This window comes from Limulus polyphemus, unplaced genomic scaffold (assembly GCF_000517525.1).
Source record: "Limulus polyphemus unplaced genomic scaffold, Limulus_polyphemus-2.1.2 Scaffold53, whole genome shotgun sequence".
Taxonomy (NCBI): Eukaryota; Metazoa; Arthropoda; class Merostomata; order Xiphosura; family Limulidae; genus Limulus; species Limulus polyphemus.
In genome coordinates, this window is record NW_013665663.1 from 236,037 (window position 1) to 257,258 (window position 21,222).

Here is a 21,222-nt window from a genome sequence, read left to right on the forward strand (position 1 = left end):
TTGATTTATATTTAAATTCCTTTGTAGCTGTGAAGGAACTGATGTGATTGAAATTTTTATCAAGATCAATGGTAAAAAAGAAAAAATAAGAAAATTCTGTGGGAAATCTCTTCCGCCCCAGCTAATGTCCAATGGACCTACGATGACCATTGAATTCCATGCTAATAAAACTTTTCCTATTGCTAAAGGATTTCAAGCTTTTTATAAATTCGTTAACGGTAGGTGAAATAATAAGTTAACAAAAGAAGAACATTTACAGTGATTACATCTAGTTCATAATGTTCAAATAAAAATGACGAATATTTAATTTCAAAGCTAACGTGTAATTAATGGAAAATGTTTAACTTATTTCAAATCTAGTGTTTGTGGTAGTTATTTCAATATTGTTAAGTCAACACATGTATTGTTCGCCACTGAAAACCAGTATTATCACATATAAAAATAACTATAAAAAGTGGTATGTAGCTGAAATTTTAAACTCCATACGAAAGAATATCTAATTTCTACTTCAAATATATATATTTTCTTGCCAGCCTGAATATATTAATGATAAGACAAAGTAAAATGTTCAATCATAAAAGAAGAAAAACGTACGTCACTGTAGTTTTTTTTGTTTTACAGCCATTTCTGAGATTTAATTATAAAATATCTAATATAAAGTATTTAGGGTAATTGTAAAGAAAGATAAAATACTAAATTTACTTCCTATATTATAAGTTAAGTAAAAATAAATCAATCATCCATTTAAAAACAAACTTTCAATGCACATAAATAGAAAAAATTAACATCAGTATAAAATACAGAGGGTTAAGTGCATTTTATAAGAGCGATTTGCATATGTGATCTAAGACTGACCTCGTCATCCTCCAAGGACTTTTGTTATAAAGGAAACTACAGTGTTGGACAGTAATGCACAATCATAGCCGTCAGGCTAAACACGATTGATGATGAAGGAAGTAATTCGAAGGGCAACACGGGATATCGTTCTTGTAAAGTGCAATTAATGCCATTAAACGTCCAAGTGTTAGTTATCTGTCGAGATATCAATAGGGAATAAAAAAAATGTTAGTCTATTTTTGAAATCACAAAATCCCTTTCTTAAATGCTTCTCATCTCTACGCAACACAACACCAACACAGAGCGTTTACAAAATAGATATATATATATATAAGTTAGCTAACGACATACATAACATTCAGATCATTTCAGTTTCCGTCTTACATTTGAAGCCTTGCAGTTCAAATGTTGTTTCTATCTTATGAGACTAGTTCCTTTCAGGGTACGTTGTTTATAACATTACAAAATAATGTACTTCGTGTAACACTGCCCTGTAAATCACATCAAATCCAACCTGAAGTCAAAGGTTATAAGTGCTATTCCTTTCATATGTACAGATACACACACATTCAGAAGGATATAATTACATATTTTTTTCCTTCCTAGCCTGAGATAAGAAAGAAAATCTCTTCTGTGTTTCTGCAATCTTGCATCATTCGCCTATCCTTGAGGAGTGGTAGTTTATATGTGATAGGGATCACACGAGTAAATCACAGAATTCGGTTGAATTTCATCATCACATATATCTACTATGTCCGAACCTAACATAAACAAAATGTATGATAAGAACACTGCTTTTAGAAACATCCTCATACACGGTAAAAACTACAAGAAACAATTTTATTGCAGAGTGGGAGAAGATACTTGATAGTGAGATGTTTCCAACATACATAACGCTCGTTCTTGTCCCTTGTTCGTAAGCTGTTTCTTAAAACGTGTCCTAGCTATAGAGATTTAAAGTACTTTCGTTAAAAATAAATAAAACACTCAATGTTTACAAATCTTTATTCTTATTTGAGCACTGTTCGTTTCTTTTTCTTTTTCAAAACAAATATCCATTGGTGAGTTCATGGGCGTTTATTGAAACGCCAAATTCTACTGTTCGATTTCCTGCGATGAACAGAGCGTAGATAGCCAAATGTGTAGCTTTTCTCTTTAAAAAAAAACTAAGAATAAATTGAATTAATTAATAGTAGAATACAACTGAAAAGAAACTAAATTTTCCATTAACCTTGTGAAAAAGAAACATTTTATACTGTTCCTTAAAATAACATCATTGAAAAAGAAAACAGAAGAGTTAAAGAACGACTAAATACAGAATACTGCGAGCCGAGAAAAAATTGATAAACATTAAAACAATCCAATTGGTAAAAAGAAAAAATAGTTTAAAACTAGGTTTGTGATACAAACACTTTGCAAAGCATGAAAATGTAACCTTAAAATTCATCTTAATTTATTCTACTCAAAAGATATGGCTGTTATGTTAAACAAACTGTATAAATAATGTAGTTTAGTACATTGATATATCGTCTTTAGCATCGTAAAATAATTACCATCAAGTGAAGGGGATTTTTAAAGGTTTTTTTCTCCTGGTTTGTAGTTAATTTCTCTCTCTGTTGGTCGAAGTTCAACGCTATAATTAATTTACTTGCTAGGGTATGATATGTTCTAATATGAGTTTCGTAGAACATTTATATTAGAGAATACATTATAGGCGCATTGCTGTTTTCATGAATGATTCTCGTAGAAAAAATGCGTAATTATGTTATAATAGTTTTTTTTTCCGTATCTCACATTTCATAACATTATTTTCGTAGAAAAGATATTTATATGTGATAAGTAAAGAATTTGTATCTAATTTTACTAAAATTTTTCTCGTACAAAAGAGAATGGAATATTTTGAAATATGTTTCACATTCACCTCATTCTTAAAGTATGTTTCACTTCTATCTATTAAGATTCAATTTTTAGTTGAAACGAGTATACATGTATTTGGATTTGAAGATGTGATGTTGTTAACGTTATGAATAATGATACCAAAGAAAAATAACAAATTTATAAACTTTTGTAAAAAATTGTGTTATTTCGCTGAAATATCTCCAATTTCAAAATAAATGTTATCATAAACTTGTAACTACAGAGACTTATTTTATGTTTTTTTATTTTGCCATTATAACAACCTAATTCATATGGAAAAGACAAAGCATAAAATCATGATGTGGAGAGGGTAATAAAGTAATAATTTGTAACGGTAGGGGGCTGAAGTTTGTTTGCAGTTAAGCACAAAGCTACACAAACGGCTATCTGTGCTCTTCCCACCACGGGTATCGAAACCCGATTTATATCGTTGTAAGTCCGTAGACATACCACTGTGCCACTGATTGTTGCACAATAATCTGATGTTCAATTTTTTTCTTTATTTTTTCTCATTTGATAAACACAGCTATAAAAACCGTATAATGTTCCATAAACATCGTTTCCCACATTCTTACCTTAAATTACCATCTCTGTGACTCTAACGAGAAACCTCTTAAGAACAGCTCTTCGGTGACTCAACGTTAAGTCTGAGTGCTTATAACTCTAAAAATCGGGTTTTTATAGGTAGAACTATGTTTAACAACAAACAAACAAATGTTAAAAACTAATGTAAGGAAAGTCCAAAAAATTACGTGATACATTTAACTATGTAGTTGAATATACATAATTACTTAGATGTAAATGTACTTTAGGATATCCAACACTCCGAAATACCTATAACAGAATAAGTTCATTTTAAATTGAGCCACTTTTATCGAATTGGGTGGTTTGAATTATTTAATTCACTTTCAATCTGGGATTTCATCCCTATAATTCATCTGGAACAATAAGAACTTTTACTCCCTAATCTTTATTATTATTTTTTTTATGTTAGAGTGTAACTTGTAATAACTTATTAACCTGACAGAGTTTGATAGTTTGAAGACATTGAACATATATACATAAAACAAGTAAAGACAGCAATTTGTCAGTTAGAAGCAGAGATGGTGCTAGAGGAATGCGTGAAACTGGGACGATTGCATTAGCATCCCCAAGATATAAGGACACCAGACAGAGAGTCTCTGGGATTTCTCCTTCTCGTCTTCCCCAAATGAGTAATGTTATCTATTTTAAAATCTTCACGACTTAAATAATTTGCGAGCGAGCATGGCATGTTTTGTGAAGGACCCTTGCACAGTCGACAAGCATTGTTTCGAGAGTATGTAACTTTGATTTTAATTAATCATCTTGCTTCAAGGTTACTGTTTGACTCGATTGTTGGTTTTGATTTGATATATCATGAAATACATACGAAATGGTTATAGCCAGGCAGTTATTAAAAGGCCCCATATTTTCTATTTACGCCACAATTCTCAAATATTTAGCATCCTTAATCCAAGTATGATTGTTTTGATTTGATATATCATGAAATACATGCGAAATGGTTATAGCAAGGCAGTTATTAAAATGCCCCATATTTTCTATTTACGCCACAATCCCCAAATATTTAGCATCCTTAATCCAAGTATGATTGTGGCCATCGATTATATCGGCATCTTTTAGAAACAGAAGAATCTAGGAATTGTTATTTTAGAAAAAGCTTGAAATTATTCATTGTGGTTTCTTCTTCTCCTCTAAGGTTTTAGAGTGCTGTTGATAAGCTTTATTGGAACAATTATGGCACCGGTATAACTCTGTTACACAGATAACACGCACCGGTCTGACGCTGTTACATAGATAACACAGAATTCCTATATATTGATAATAAAATATTCTGAAGCTGTGGAATCGAAGGAAAATGCAGTGAATTATAATTTTATTAGATATAACACATTTATTGAAATATGGGATGCAAAGTAATTTCACAAAATGCCATTAAAATACTAAAGTATACAATTTTCATACGTACTAAAGAAACAGTTATTGTAGGTAACATCTGCAAGTCTTGAAACAACCATAAAATCCAGGTTATATAAATGTATAGGTTTCAAACTTTCAGTACTTGTTATTCAGATCAATAAAACTAGAAGCATAAACATTTTATTTCAAATCCAAGACGTCTACGTAGAAGACACTAGAACTATGCTGCATGTATAAATTAGCAATTAGTACACCAACACATTGCTGAGAAATACAGTATCGCTCTGCAAGATCATAAGAAAATATTGACCGAAACTCCAGCAGCATATGCAATTTTGTGGAATACTTGTTATTTGTTTTCAGTGCATATTAACATTAGACTGTTATCAACATTTACCTTGTTTTTTTTTACCAAACCATGTTAAATTTGTTCGTTTTAGCTACAAAATAGGCTACCTGCACTGTGTCCACCACGGGGAAATTGAGCCACGTAAAGTTACGATAACCTTCCGAAGGACCATTATGTTGAAACCTGTAATATTGTTACAGGAGACCTTCACTTTTCACGATCCTTCAGTCACTCTTCATTTAATGAATATTACAGAGCACTACCATAAAGCAGTGAACCAAACGAAAAAAATCCCTCGGACGTGCCGCTCATTACAAATAAAAAACTATCATCTTACCACACTGCAGATAGTGACAAAACTAATTAGGTAGCATTTCATAAGCCCAGCTTCATCAAATAAAACATCATTAGAAATATGTAATAAAATGAACCAAAGAATCACGCATCGAGTTCCCATAATTATTCCTGCATCAGTGTTATTATGTTTCATAAAAATAGACATAAACCTAAAGTAGTGCATGTTATGTTACAACATTAATGATTGATAATGCGAATTAGATGGTATCCAATAGATGCATTAAAAGATGTTGATACTAACCAAAGAAGTAAATTATTAATAATTTATGATATAATTTATATCCAGCTCGAATGATTAAAAAGTTTAGAATAGACTTAATTGATATGTAGCTTCGTAACTTCATAATGAAGAACTACTTTTCTGAAATGTAGCTTATTTAATTTGCTGCAGTCATATTGACTAACCTTGTTTTATAAAGCTTTAATTTTACAATGAATGGTATAATCCAAACTTTTTTCAAAGCAAGAGTAACATTATAATTATCCCCTGTATTTATAGCTTTTTATAACTATTTAAAAAACTATTTCTTAAGATATTCAAATATTTATTTGAAGACTTCATAACATTTATTAAAAAAGTGAATAATTTTAAATTATTTTTTCAGATTTTGGAATCAGTGTGGGAACCCAGGACCAGCAGTTAGGTAAGAGTTCTTCGCATCATCTCTCTAATTATAAAATGCATTACGTAATTATATCATATAATTGGAATGAACGTTAAAATTAAAAAGCTTCTACACGTAAAGTACTGTTGCAAAGTCCAGGATTCTTACTCAATCTTTGTAGCAAGTAAGACTTTGGGTAATACTAAGCGTTTACTGTATTAATGTTGGAAAGTTGTTGTTGATCATGAGTATGAATAATTCGCTAGCAAACTACCGATGAATGATAATAATTTAAATTTGCTTATTTTGACGAAGTTCATTTAAATTTGTTACGAACGCGTACGTTGTAGATCATGTTAAATTATCATGGATCAAAGCTCAGCTATCTCTGTTAATCCCGTTAACAAGAATGTTATTTTTATATGCATCCTACTTAACCATTCTTTTAAATACTTTGTAAGTTGAAAAAAGTAACTTCTATAATTCATTAGCAAACAATATGATTTTAATAATTGATGTTAAATGTTTAGTTGTCAATTCAAATGGAGAGAAAAATGTAAAAATTGGAGATTATTTAAAAATAAGTTTGTGATGGAATTGATTGGAAATGGTTCTCAATGTAGCTTATGGAATATGGATCACTCATTGTGTTTATGTACTAATTTCTTAGAAACTTTCTATACATAATCTTGGAAAGTTTTAACTTCGAAGGAAATACTTGTTCAATGATCCAACAATATCACTCCAGTTTTCAACTTTTCTAGAACCTTGTTATGATATGAGTATGAGTTGCTTAGAGATGAATTTAATCTTTAATATTCATTAATCAATGCACTACAATCATTTTCATACTTTATTCGCAACCTCTATTGTTTAAATGCAACCACGAAGGTTAAATCATAAGTTAATGTTTGTATATGTTTTACTGACGCTGAAGAAATAAGAATATATGTGATTGATTTGATAAAATAAAAAAAGCGTGCCTTTTAAACTGTCAAACTAATTCTAGACGGAACCACAAGACATTTTTTCTTAGTGACAATTACTTAGGTATGAAAATGTGCCCACGTGCACATTTACCTAATGTGTAATTGCTTACCTATTTAACATGATCAAGTGTTTCGGATTTAGAGACTTTATCCTTTGCGGATTGGATGGAGTAACAGACAAACGACTATGAAGCTATTCTACGTTTTAATAAACATATGCCCCCCCCCAGTGGCACAGCGGTATGTCTGCGGACTTACAACGCTAGGATCTGGGTTTCGACATCCGTGGTAGGCAGAACACAGATAGCTCATTGTGTAGCTTTGTGCTTAATTACATACAAACAAACAATAAACATATAAAAACAGGGTCTCCGTTCCAAGTAGTACCAAATCTAATCCTTATAACAGAAGAAGGCCAGGCGTATCCTAGTGGTAAGCGTGCTGGTCTCTGAATCCGAGAATCCAAGATTCACGTCCCTTTGACGCAGAATCGCTCTCCGCACTCAAGGATCATGGGTGCGTTACATGAGAAACAGTCAGATTTCACTATTCGATTTGAATAGCCTGAGAGTTGGCGGTGGGTGCTGCTGACGAACTATTTTCCTTCTAGTCTATCAGTTCAAAATTAAGGACGGCTAGCGCAAATTGCCCTCGAATAGCTTTGTGAAATATCCGAAAGAAACAAACTAAACCAATGAATTGGGAATTAGTATTTACAGTCACCGAAAACTAGTTACTTAGCAGATTAAAGTATATTCCCTGGTAAGCATATCAATCGTTCGAATACTGCTCGGTGAAAGTTTTCACCTTTTCAAACCACTGATACAAATTAAAACTTTTCAGAGCAACTTTAGTGAAGAATTTATTGAAAAATCGCGATTTTACTAATTACCTCAATTAATTCAGCTTTACTCAGATAATATAGTATCATTGACATTCGTTATTTTATTAATAATCAGACTACATAAATTACCCCATGGTTAGGAGATGATACTAACGAATACCAAAAATAAAATAGCAGGGAAAACATTTTAAATTATTCCTTGGATCCTTAGAATTGTTCTTTTCTTTTGTGATTTTATATTAGTTTCATGATAAAATGTTTTGTTTATTCATTGCTTTTATTTATGAATGTATTCCTAAATATATGTACTTCGTAGTATATGTATACTCGGAGAACATTATAAATCCTAACTGTTCTTGAGGGTTAATCGCATTTTATAAGAACAAGGTTCCGTGCTCACCTTGGAACAATTTTCCCATTCTGACAACCATGCTTACGCACTATTGTTCGATATTGTATTTTCCATTATAACAAGATTATGAAAAAGATGACTAGCTCACTTTTAGACCATACATCTTTAAATAGTATGTCAAGATGTATGGTCTAAAAGTGAGCTTGTCATCCTTCTCATAATCTTGTTATAATGAAATATACAATATCGGACAATAGTGCGTAATCATGGTCGTCAGAATGAGCGCAATCAATGGTAGAGAAAATTATTTCATTGGTATTCCACTATGCGTTGACATAACCTTCTAAAACCAATTTTAAGTGGATCAATGGCTATAAGTCTATTATAAGTACGCCGGTATAACTGATAGGTGTGTAGTCGAATGAGATTGCACCTTCTTCTATCATCTTATACATTAAAAAAAAAAAGCCGTAGACTTTAAAGTGGGCTAGAAGCTTGTGAATTTTTGATCTGTGAGTTTTTGTAAGCTACAAAGCCTTGTTTATCATATTCTTGACGGTACAATGAGATATGTTTAGTTTCAACCCAATGGGTTTTTTGGATCGGAGGGTTCTGTTTTGTAACTAGTTTTACCTATCGAATGAAGGTTATACTCCAGATTGGGGGAGGGTGTAATTTCAGAGCCCGTTGCTATATTAAAAGCTCTGCTTTGCGATTTTTCCGATCCACTGAAGAAGATTAAAGGCTTTCTTTGCCCTTGGATTTGCATCCCCAGTGACATAGCGGTATGTCTGCGGACTTATAACGATAGAAACCAGGTTTCGATACCCATGGTGGGCGGAGCACAGATAGCTCATTGTGTAACTTTGTGCTTAACTTCAAACAAGCAAACGAACAAACCCTTGGATCTACAGTCTTCTTCCTTGGAAAGGACTATGACATAAGTCTCCAACCACAAGTCTAGCTTTTGTAGTGTTGCACTGTCAAGGTGTAGGAAATTTTCAGTGAGCCAAGTAGCTGCTACACACATCGTTCATGGCACCACTAGCAGGTCACTGTATTCGTATATGCAAGTTGTTTTTATAAAGTGCGACTAACCTTATCTACCCTTTCGGTGGTGATTGAAATAATATCGTTTAAGCATGCAAGTCCTTGGAACTTTGATTTTTGAGCCAAATGTGTTTCTAATTTCGTTGCTGAAGTAAGAGAACGGAAAATGTTCTATTGTAGAAGGTAGTCTAGTGAGAAATTGTGAAAACTGGTAAATATTGAGGTGTTTAGATTAGATAGATAGACGTATTCGAGGAGTAACCTGGTTACCTGGTTGGTCTGCAGTGTGTGGCTTCCTCTTCAACAGTCAGGAGCAAACCAATGGAACATTTTACTCACCAAATCACCCTGGACTGTATCCTCGAAACACAGAGTGTCACTACTTCTTTATAGGTAGCAAGTCCGAAAAGGTTCAGGTCACTTTTACTGATTTTGATGTTGAAGGAGTAACACCGTAAGTTTGATTTTACATTTGACGAATTACTGTATTTTGATAATAGCAAAATGACTTAAAAACTATGTGGATGTTTATCTTATAAAGTATATTCCTAACTGACATTCACATCTATCAAGAAAAAGGTCAAGGTTTATCTGAATGTCTAATCTATAAGCACACCATTAGCTTTCATGGGGAAAAGCACATATATATATATAAATATATATCATAAACTAATATATACGAAACACGTAGATATCAAACACTTTTCATTTTAATTTCTAGAGTTTTTTTTTAAGTTACGCACCATTATATATGTTTCAGTGATATTTCTATCACTTACAAGTGTGGCCTAGTAGTTAACGTTCCGAGTTGTGGATCATAAGGTCGATGTTCGAGCTGCAAAGCCAGTGAACACGATCCGTATTTTCAGTTTTGGGTACGTTATAAGAGTTGTAATAAATCACTTAATTGGTTCAAAGCCGGACAAAGCCTCTCTGGCGCATGCAGATAACTGATTATCTTCATTCTTGTCAGTTGTTGAAAGTAGAGACACAACCTGAACCCTAAAAGATATCTGACTTAATCGTTTAGCATTGTCGCATAAGATGTCGTTCAGGTTGAAAATACAAATACAAATTGTTAAAATGGTTAAATATGTTGACCACAGATCTTATGATTTTATAGGACCATTCAGCTGATCCACTTCAGTCTATAAAATGGCATTAATAATCAAAACTAGTAATATGACACAAAAACACACCCTACTAATTTTTTAGAACAACACTAGCGTACTTATATGTTCGGCCCGGCATGGCCAGGTGGTTAAGGCACTCGACTCGAAATCTGAGGGTTGCGGGTTCGAATCCCCGTCACACCAAACATGCTCCCCTTTCAGCCGTGGGGGCGTTATTATGTGACGGTCAATCCCACTATTCGTTGGTAAAAGAGTAGCCCAAGAGTTGGCGGTGGGTGGTGATGACTAGCTGGCTTCCCTCTAGTATTACACTGCTAAATTAGGGACGACTAGCGCAGATAGCCCTCGTGTAGCATTGCGCGAAATTCAAAAAAACAAAATAAACAAACTTATATGTTCTTCTGGAGGGAAATGAACATCATGTAACAATACCGGATTTTGTTAGGAGCACTGGAGTCTCAAAAACACGTTTTTTAGATGGTCTGGGTTTTTACTTTATCTATATCATACGATCATAAAACCAACAGTATTACTAATTAGCCTACTAATTAACGATTAATGAAACACTATGAGTGAAACATAGTCTAACATAAAATATTGAATAAAAATAAACCATAACGTCACTCTCTCACGCTTGTGTGGTGTGTTATTTATTTTATAATTTAAGAAACAGATATAGTTGAACATATCTGTGTGAAAGCACATGATCTTCTATTTGACTTTATCAAATATTTGGTTGAGATTAAAAGATATTGTTTACTGATAATAATTCTTGCACTCTTTATATATCACAACTCATTAGTGGTTATTTATTCTATAGCCTGAGGGGTTGTATGTTGGATTTACTCTTTATTATGACAAAAAACATGATTTTATTGTTGTTTTTTGCAATAGCCGATATATATATATATATAGTGAGTGAGAAAGAGCTAACAAGAGAAAGTACATGGGTGTAAGAAATGTATAAGTCAGAAACAAACGTTTAAAACTATGTTTATAATATGGCTAGGTTGTTATAGTATTTTGGCACTTGTGTATAAAGTTAACCTAGGTAGATTAATTAAAGTGTTTTAATTGGAAATGCTGGTTGGGTTTCACGCTCCAGCTGTACTGCAGACACTGCTAGTGATTATCTGGAGTTCTCCAATCAGCCCTCCGAAGTCACTAAGCTTCCTCGTCACTGTGGCCTGAAGAAACCTAAAACCATTGAATCTGAAAGGGATTTTTTCCGAGTCACTTTCAAGTCTAACAGCAGGTTTGACGGGACGGGTTTCGAGGCCTTTTATCAATTCGTGAACAAGACAGGTAAGTGGACGCCCTGATTGATATTGTCATAGAAAGGCGAATAAAATATTATAATTCTATCAACACCGTCATAAGATACTGAGCTGCATCTCGATAGACACCCATTTTTAATCATATTTTATGTTAGGAGGTTTAGTAATGTATTAATTTTTAAAATTAGAAAAAAAAATGTAAACATGTTTTTATCAATAAAATTTCTTTACTTCTGTGATATTTTGCATAAATGCCAAAAATATCTTATTTCTATTTATCTCACTTTTTTTACTGTGTCCTTGATACATTCTACAGAGGTTATTTGTGTACGTCATGTAAAAACGATTTGGTAATCTCAACATTTTGCTACGTCCAGTCATTCTCCATCTAACGACTGTACATCCTAACAATAGTCCTACAGCGTAATTTACACTACAAGAGGCTCTGCCGTAAGACTGTCATGCACAAAACACATCACCCCAGTTTGCCTGCTTTCCATATTTCATCTATTACAAAGACGATGATTTCTCAGTGTCCCTTTCAAAAGTCCGATCACACAAAAATCTATAAGGGCAATGCTCAACGACTTCGTAGGAAATAGTGTAGATGCCCGTTTCATTCTTCAGCTGCTTAAGGTATGCGAGGGTATATGCCTCGAAAGAAACTTGTGTACATGTGACTTATGTCGCTTTCCAAACAGAGAACCTTCTTTATTATTTGCGAACTATTGACTTTTGACACTGACCTTTGTGTTCATAGATTCCCACCTGTTGTAAGACGCCGCATTCTACGTGCTAAAACTGTAATTTGCTTGTCGTAGGTCTCTTTTTGTATATTCCTGTTGCCCCAACGATTAGTAAAAGGTACATCCTCGTCTTTGAAATTATAAATTCTCTATCTGAACACATCTTTAAGATCTGCGTGTGTGAATATTTTGCACTGGAAAGGGCTCTTACGTACACTTCCCAAAAACAATCAGTTTTCAGTGGCATTACACTACCTATGCATCGACAAACAATGTCAAAATGTGTTTTTGATACATTCCTTTTCACTGTGACTTTGGTTGTGGTTGTCATGTGATGTGTATATTCAAAATCGTTTAAATATAACGTTCTCAATCTCTGTATAATGTTCAACAATTTCAAGTTTTATTTCATGACTAAGACATCTTACAGGGTGCATGTTCTAACAGGTGATTAAAATTATATTATCTAAATAAAATATATTTAGTAAGGTTACTTAACAATTAGATTATTCAACATGGATATGCATGAAAATTATTAGAGAAATAATAATGATAATTGAAAACAAATTATTCCACTAAACAAACAAATTTTCACATAAATCTCCTGAATTAGTAAAAAAAATATTTGTGAATTTTAATTGCCTATTTTATTGTTTATGTCGCTCATCATAGTATATAAAAATTACATTCTATCATCTTTATGTTTCCCATTTGCATCTGCTTCATCTCTAGCTATTTTATTCATCGAACTTGAAGATTATAAAAGTTTAACTGTTCACATGCGTATGGAGGGTTAAAGATGGTATTGTCTTTTTGGTGAAGAACATCCCAATCAATCTTAGTGACTGAATGATTATAAGTGAGAAACTGTGTGAATAAATAACAACATTGTACACTATCATGTACTTGTTTTATAAATGAAAGATTATTTAGCTGAGAAGCTGAACATATTAAATATATTTTCTAAATATCAGAATATTTTGCTATGAAAATTATGTTTCTATTCATTCGTCATTTGATAAACTAATTCAGAAAGGTAAACTTCGCAGACAGTATCGCAGGAATGTCAAGGCAGTTAATTGATATCGTACATTTTACAGTATTTCTGGGATAAAGTAAAAGTAAACTTACCGACTACCTTTCGTATCTATACATTTCAAACATAATGGACTTCGAATGTTGTTTATGCATTAGGTTTTATCAAAACATACTAAGATGACTGAGAGATTTCGTCTATTTTTCTTTTCATGCTACAAAAAAAAAACATTTTAAGGAGTGGTGTGTATTATTCAGAACTGTTCAAATGGTGGAATGATTTCGAAGTTTTCTTTCATTATACACCAAGTGAAAACTAAGCTTCGAAAAGCTAGATTGTATCTAAATACTATTTGGGTCATGGAATAACTTAGCGATGTACCAAAGATAAAAAATACCGTAATTCTAGTATATTGTGTCTATCCATTAACAAGACAGTGGACTGATTTCATATGTTCCTGATTAATGTTAAACCAATTTTAAGTTTCTCAGGATTTGCTTTTCTTCTGTAACCAAAATACATTAATATAGTTAACCGATTTCATATACTTTTTCTTCCATATCGAACCAACTGGAAAATAAAATAATACATCTTACTAGACTATATGTCAGCACTTCCAAGAGAATGGTGATCTTGTAAATTTTTCGTCCGTGTTGAAACAAATGAAAACTAAGATGATCCAGTGCCAAATTGTAGCACAGAAATCCTAATGGTTTAATTTTCTTCATTATTTCTCCTATATTTGTTCAGATTATCATATGTTTTTTGAAAGACGTAAGATGATATTGTCTGAAAAGTTTGAAAGTAGGTTTGTTAATTCAAGAATTTTTGAAAGTTCCATGATGGATATAATTATTATAAGTTAGGGTCACTCATAACCATATTCGCTTAGGTATTGAGTGTACAAGAAACTCTATCTACTCTAGCACTCCAAGACCTCTAGGAGTTCTAAAATGAACGGACAGTTTACTTAAAAATTATCATTTTCAATTATTGAATTAAAATGCACATTTTAGTAATTGGTATTTCACCTGAATGCTACTTTACGCAATAAATAGGCTAAACGGCTAGGACAGAGACACCAATGTTCCACAGAACTGATGGAAATGCAGATAGAGAGGGTATCTAGCCAGCAGTACCTGTCGCAAACACAGCTACTCTTAATCGAATAGCAGAAATGATTGTCACTTTTATAACGTCCCCACAGATGAAAGTGTACAGAGTGATTAGCGGCATATCTCAGTTGATCCTTGGACCTTCCGATACTAAGCCCGGGACGCTAACTACTAGGGCCGGTCCAAAACTTAACTATAACAATTTATTTGCTATAAGTAAGTTTACCTTATTCATACTGACTTGGAATTACAAACATATCATTCCTTGCTCACTTGCATAGATTTATATTATTGATTGGAAAATATTTGTTTTTGGAATTATTAAGTTAGGTTTAGCACTAGAAACTTTGAAGTGTAGTGTTATAATTTTACAAAAATAGCAGATTTATTACTAAAACTAATCAAAATAGTGATATTATAACATGTTCCTTTCGTTCCTTTAAAAAACGATAGCAACCTTCACTAATTACTTTGCTAATGAGATGAATGTCATAATAACTTTCTGTTGTTGTTTTTAAATATACCTCAAGTAGAAATCGAAATCAAAGCTTCCCAAGCGAGATATTCTTCGTTTCAATTAACAAACTTTTTAAAGCAAAACAAACTGTTGTTAAATGGTGAATATTATTGTTCTTTTTAACTGTTTTAAGTTTGTTTTTTAAAACAGTTAAACTGCAGTATGATTGCGAGTCAAGCGCCCTAACCACCAGGCCATGATGTGACACTGTTCGTTTTAAAGTATAGTTTTTTACACGCACACAATCAATAACTTCTGATTAAAGCAAGCTAGTTCCATAGATTGAGATTAAAAATTAACCCAGTAAATAACTCCTAAATAAGAAGCATACAATGTCATTAATCAAAACCTTATAAAGATTAAAATGCATTATTTCATCAGTTCATTATCCTCACTAATACTGATATTTTCGACCTCAATTCCAATAATATTTAACAAGATTCGGCCGGCTTAGGATACCTAGGATAGTTCTAAGTCGATATACTAATTAACAATGAAAAATAATCTTCAAGGTAAATAAATATATACATGGGTGTGGCCAGAAGTATTTCAGGGGAGAAGCGTTTCTGACATTAACACAATATGTATGATTAAGTAAGACGTGAATCAGCAACAGGCACGTACATGGTGCCTAGCAAGGCTCCTATCAGATTGAAGAAATACATTAACGAAAGAAAGCGGCTGCTAATATAAAATTATAGCACCATGTATGGCTGTTTTTAAAGCACTAGATTCATTTTGAAAATGCAGTTGAAGTTCAAAAAGTTCCCACTCGTTGAACCCCAACCCCCAGCGATGGTCATTAATACACACAATACTTTATACAATGTATTATTGTTTTTACTACTATAATTCTTTTCTAGGTAACGTTTTTTTTAATTTTATAACACATCTTATATAAAACGTTTTCTTCATCTATCTGTAACATTATTTTCTTAAAGCTAGCTAGGTATTTAGTTTGAAAGACTAACTGATTTGTTATTTTTACCAAATCAAAGGTCATCCAACATCGTTTGTTAGTTTTTATTAACTGTATTATTTCGTCAAAAATGTAATGTACCTGAATTGTTAGCGTATGCCTTAATATGTAAACATTTTTCTTTTTTATTTGTAGATCCTTCCTCTACAAAGAGAATACGAGATTCCGCTAGCAACACATTCAGTAAGCATTCCCAGACTTTGTGGACTTTTTATAGATATTATTAATTATTTCTACACAAAACTGGTTTGGTTTTCTAAATATAATACGGTAACGGAAATAACCATGGATACACATAAGTGACATTCATACAGGAAGCCACAAACAAGAGCAATGGCAACTAGATGGCTAATTTATTAATGGTACAAACCATAATCACAGAGAAAACTAAATGGAAGTAGCTCAGTTCTACAATGATTGCACGGCCATTTTGTGTGTAAGCCCTTTGTCTTACATTGAGCATCATTACACTTGTTTTCCTGCTGCAATACACAGTTTATCAATGTACTATTATGTAATATTGTTCTGCACAATTCATCACAAATCCGCCAAGTTGTCTTGTCGCCCTTTTGACCTTTTGGGTTTTTACACTAAACCATACAGCTGGAAGAATGTTCAAATCGAGATTTTGTGTAAGCCAAGCCATGGTTCTAAGTGTTCGATCGGCCTCTTTATTGTAAAGACATCGTTTCGTCACATTTTCTGTATGTTTGAATTATTGATTTTACCTGAACTGCACCCCCGAACTTGTACTGTTCCCCCACCATAATTCATAGTAGATGTTGTACACTGTCTATGATACTGTTAACCTCTCCACGGTGGAACAAACTGTCATCGTTAATCGTTGCTGAACAATTTGAACTTGTCTGTAAAGAGTACACGTCTACAGCTTTTCACATTCCACTGTTTGCAATCCAGTGCCAATTCCATCCTTTTTTAAACTCATCTCTGCAGTTGTTTTCACTGAGATTACTTAGTCCTAAAGGGTATCATATTGTTCTTGAAGTAACATTCACGTTTATACTTGAGGTTACATTCACGTTTATATTTACAACAAGGTTGATGATGAAATCTTTACTCGACTTTCAACTACCTCGATAATAACATACCTTGAGATATTCAACATCATTTTTGAAGAGTTTTGATTTTATCGTTTGACCACTTCTATTATTAACAGTTTCACGTGTCCTCTTCAGGGTCTTGCATACAGCTGTTAATGAGATACGGAGTTTTGTCGAAACCTGTATCTCTACACGCTTGTCATACTGTATTCAAGTCCTAAGAACCATGACTGAATCAGATTACTACTACTGGTCAGAAACTGACTTTGTACTTTTATAGGTTGTACTTTGATGTGGTACTTTCTGTACTGTGACTCTACTCTGTCGAAGTTCATTTCCACACGATAAAGAATGATGTTACCGTAATTATATCTTTTCTAACTTTTTTGTGACCCTCAAATTACTGATTTGTTTGTATTCCATTCTTCACAAGCGGGATATACACATTGCATTATATTAAGTACTTTCATATTTTTGCAGGTTACAACATTCAGAGTAAAGAACTAGTCAAAACAACTGAGTAAAATTACTCATTATTCAAGATGGCTAGGAAACACCAGCAGTAGTTAATGACATTAATTCTAATATTGACAATATTTCTATTATATTTTCAGTTCATAAGTTATTAGAGCTCCTGGAATTAACAAACTTATAGCTCTAATAGTAATTTGGTACATGAACATTTATAAAAAAAAATGTTTACAAATCCATTGAGATTTATATGAGATTCTATTGTTAATTGGGTAATTGTATAGGTTGTATAGTTATAAATACTAAAGGAAAATACTATTTGTTGAATGCCATTTAATATATTAATAAATAATAGTATTAATGTTAATGTTTTTAATAATATTTGAAGTTTACTAAAACGCTCATTTTAACAACGATATTTACTGGTGTTTTAAATTTCTTTTTCTTAAAATATACTTGGATAATAACAAATGTATTAAGTTTCTTTTCGTTTTTGTAAATGCTGAACATATCACTATAAACTTGAAATACGATCTCTTAATACATCTTTTCATTTTAACAAAGCATAAAAACAATCAATAGTTGTTTTTAGCTCTCTGTAGTATGTTACTAAACTATCTTGGACTCCAATCACTTTGACCCCAATATTTTTATCCTGACTAAATTAGAACTTAATGGGATATTTCATTAAATGTAGATTAGATAGGTTGATGTTTATGATAATTCCTGGAGAGATTATTAAAGTTTTTTATGTTTCAGGTTATCAGTCCTCATTCCTTTTGATGACTGTGATTTTTCTTCAGGTTATAAACATAAAACGACAGTTCGTGTCTTAAAAAACTGCTACCTTTAGAAATGTACATTAAACTGTATGAACAAGACGGTTGAATACCTCGAAGTGCCTGCTTCTACGTCCTATAACAACTGTGAACAGGCTCATTCCACTGTGATACAATGCTTCCACCTCGCTTTCTGATTGTGCAGCGCCACCTGTATTTCATCCAAAATGTAATCGTATCACGAGTGATCCTTCGTGGTTCTTGTTGTTGTTGTTTTGTTACATAACTAAATGGCGCGATCAAATATTGAACTGTTGAATGAAAGAAAAAGTCACTGGCGTTCTGGTTTGTTTAGGATGCCTTAGAGAAGTTGCAGCATCAGTTCTATTGTATTGTATTTGATCTACGTTTAAAAAAGAAATAAATATTGTATTCTATTGTGGTCTGCTCTTTCAATTCTACTTCTTTCTGTAAAAGATACTGCTGCGTGGAAAGTAAACATCATAGTAAACATCATAAATGAATATCAACTTATTTTTGAAAAAAAAAACAAACTTGTTTTAAACTCTGGAATATTTAATCAAATAAGATAAAAATAAACATTGTTCACCGTATGTTATTTGAATCATTTTAATCTATGTGGTAAATATCATTCTACGTTCGTCTGCCACAAACCTAATTATGTGTGTGTGTGTGTTAATCTCCATCACCCAGAGTTGATTGGCTCATTTACCGTAATTTTTGGTATGGTACCTTGAAATTGTCCGACGGTGTACAGGAGTTATTTTGTTTTAGGATTTTTGCCCGAGAAGGGAGGTAAAAAGAACCTTGAAATAGGGCACACTTACACTTTCTATAGCCTTTTGGGTAAATATTTAAAGACACGAGTACTTAATCAGTTAAATGAGCTAATTATTACCTTCCACAAAGGAGAGTATGTAATTAGAATCTAATGAGGTCATTAGGGATTTAATAAGAAAAAAGAAGAAAGGGGAACATTATCTGACTCTGTCCTTTATATAATTTTTACTTTTTAAACTGGTACCCTCAGCAAGTTTGTTATAATGATATCGAGACTTCAGAATATTTTTAAATAAACAATACAATCAGTTTGTCAATTGTTGAACACATTTTCAACACTAGATGGACTTGCCTGTTAAATAGCTGTCTGACGTTGTCGTTGACTTAAATTATACTTGAAAGAAAAAAAAAAGCATTGGTGTAATATATTCTTCAGTACAGAATACTCGGTTTAGACAAGGCCTTAGCTTACAATTTATTCTTTTTTTTAAAAAAATACAGGTTTAGAGAATATTCGTATGATTAAACAACTTCTACAGTTAAAATACAATGTTTCTATATAGTCATAACTGTGATCGAGAGTGTATTTTAATTGAAAGACATCGATTAAATTTGGATCAGTGTTGTTAACTATTGTTCATTCAGAAGTCATTGTTGAATAGAATGGATAACCACGAAATTTATTTGTGCTGTTGTATATTAATACAAGTATACAATCTTACACAATGTCGAAATAGTTATTTACAATAAAGTTGTGGCAATAGAATTGAAATGGTTACGTGATATCCGCAGTAAATTTTAATATTATTTATAGAAATAATAAGATAATAAAGTTTTCGAATCGATGCAAATAATGCTGTATTCTGTTTAATTATTTAAATCATTTAAAAGTACAAACTTGAAACTTGTTAAAGTGATTAAGACAATCGATCTACATTGTGTGTTTTATTGTTTACAAAGTTGCAGTTGTTTGAAATAATTGTTCCTTTGGGGAAACATCAATAAAGTTAGAGTCCACCCTTAGTGGAACAGCGATATATCTGCAGACTTACAACGCTAGAAACCGGGTTTCGATACCCGCAGTGGGCAGAGTACAGATAGCCCATTGTGATCTGTGCTTAATTACAAACAAACAAACAATAATACTATATCACTGAACATGAGAGAATCAACTGACACGAAATGCATCGCAGAAAATTTCTTTTCATAAACTATTGTAGAATCAGGAAAAATGACTAACCATCTGAGTGTAACTCCATATGTCTGAATGACGTCAGAAGTATCAGTTAACGTGGCGTACAAAATCAGTTATTTCAGACAACTAATAGCCACAATAAATATTACTTTTTATTATATGTTTGGTGTTTTCGACATGAACAGCACCTTTTGCTATCCTGGAATTACTCACCAGGGAGAGCAACCCGTCAGCACATCCGCTATCTACGAGAATAGAGGGACTGACTGTTACTTTTATAACATGCCTGCAGCTGAAAGTGTAGAATGTGTTCATTGACATATTGCGGACTCGAATGTTGAACCTTATGTTTCACAGGTTGGCGCGCCAACCACTAAGCCACATAAGCTCACTTCGTATTGAAAAAATAATGATACATTACGAACCGTTTGCACTTATAACTCATGTTTTTTCTAATCATCTTCTCTAATAAATACTCTTACTAGAACACTTTTCGTTAAATTTGGTTTCATTTTTGTTCGAGATTATAATTTCTAGTTTTTAATTCAGGTTTGTCGAAAGATGTAAAAATGGTCTTTTTTTTTAGTCACATGCTATTTGTCATTTCATCCGCGCTTCATTAAGTACAACTTGTATTTTAAAGAGACTTTACTACATTTGTAAGCTCAACTCCAGGAAAACGATTCGTTGTGTTATTAAAAGTATATCATTAAGATAATGTTAATATTGACTATTAAACTCATAAAGCATTTTGACACGATGTACATAAGAGGTAATAAAGTGATCGAGGCAGCGGCTTGATAAGTCTATTAATATAATTAATAAAATATAACATTACATACGTAAATTATTC

The 21,222-nt window shown here is 32.5% G+C and overlaps 1 protein-coding gene across 8 annotated transcripts in view; it reads left to right on the plus strand.

The window, feature by feature from the left end:
- LOC106463440 (suppressor of lurcher protein 1-like) overlaps positions 1 to 18,775 on the plus strand; it is a 134,167-nt gene extending 115,392 nt beyond the window's left edge. For all 8 annotated transcript variants that reach the window (XM_022391333.1, XM_022391317.1, XM_022391306.1 and 5 more), the window contains 6 exons: positions 28 to 218; positions 6,025 to 6,063; positions 9,545 to 9,713; positions 11,498 to 11,697; positions 16,198 to 16,245; positions 18,354 to 18,775. In XM_022391333.1, coding sequence (XP_022247041.1) covers positions 28 to 218; positions 6,025 to 6,063; positions 9,545 to 9,713; positions 11,498 to 11,697; positions 16,198 to 16,245; positions 18,354 to 18,430 — 724 coding nt within the window. In that variant the 3' untranslated portion in view covers positions 18,431 to 18,775. The remainder of the gene's footprint in view (positions 1 to 27; positions 219 to 6,024; positions 6,064 to 9,544; positions 9,714 to 11,497; positions 11,698 to 16,197; positions 16,246 to 18,353) is intronic.
- Positions 18,776 to 21,222: the final 2,447 nt, after the last annotated feature.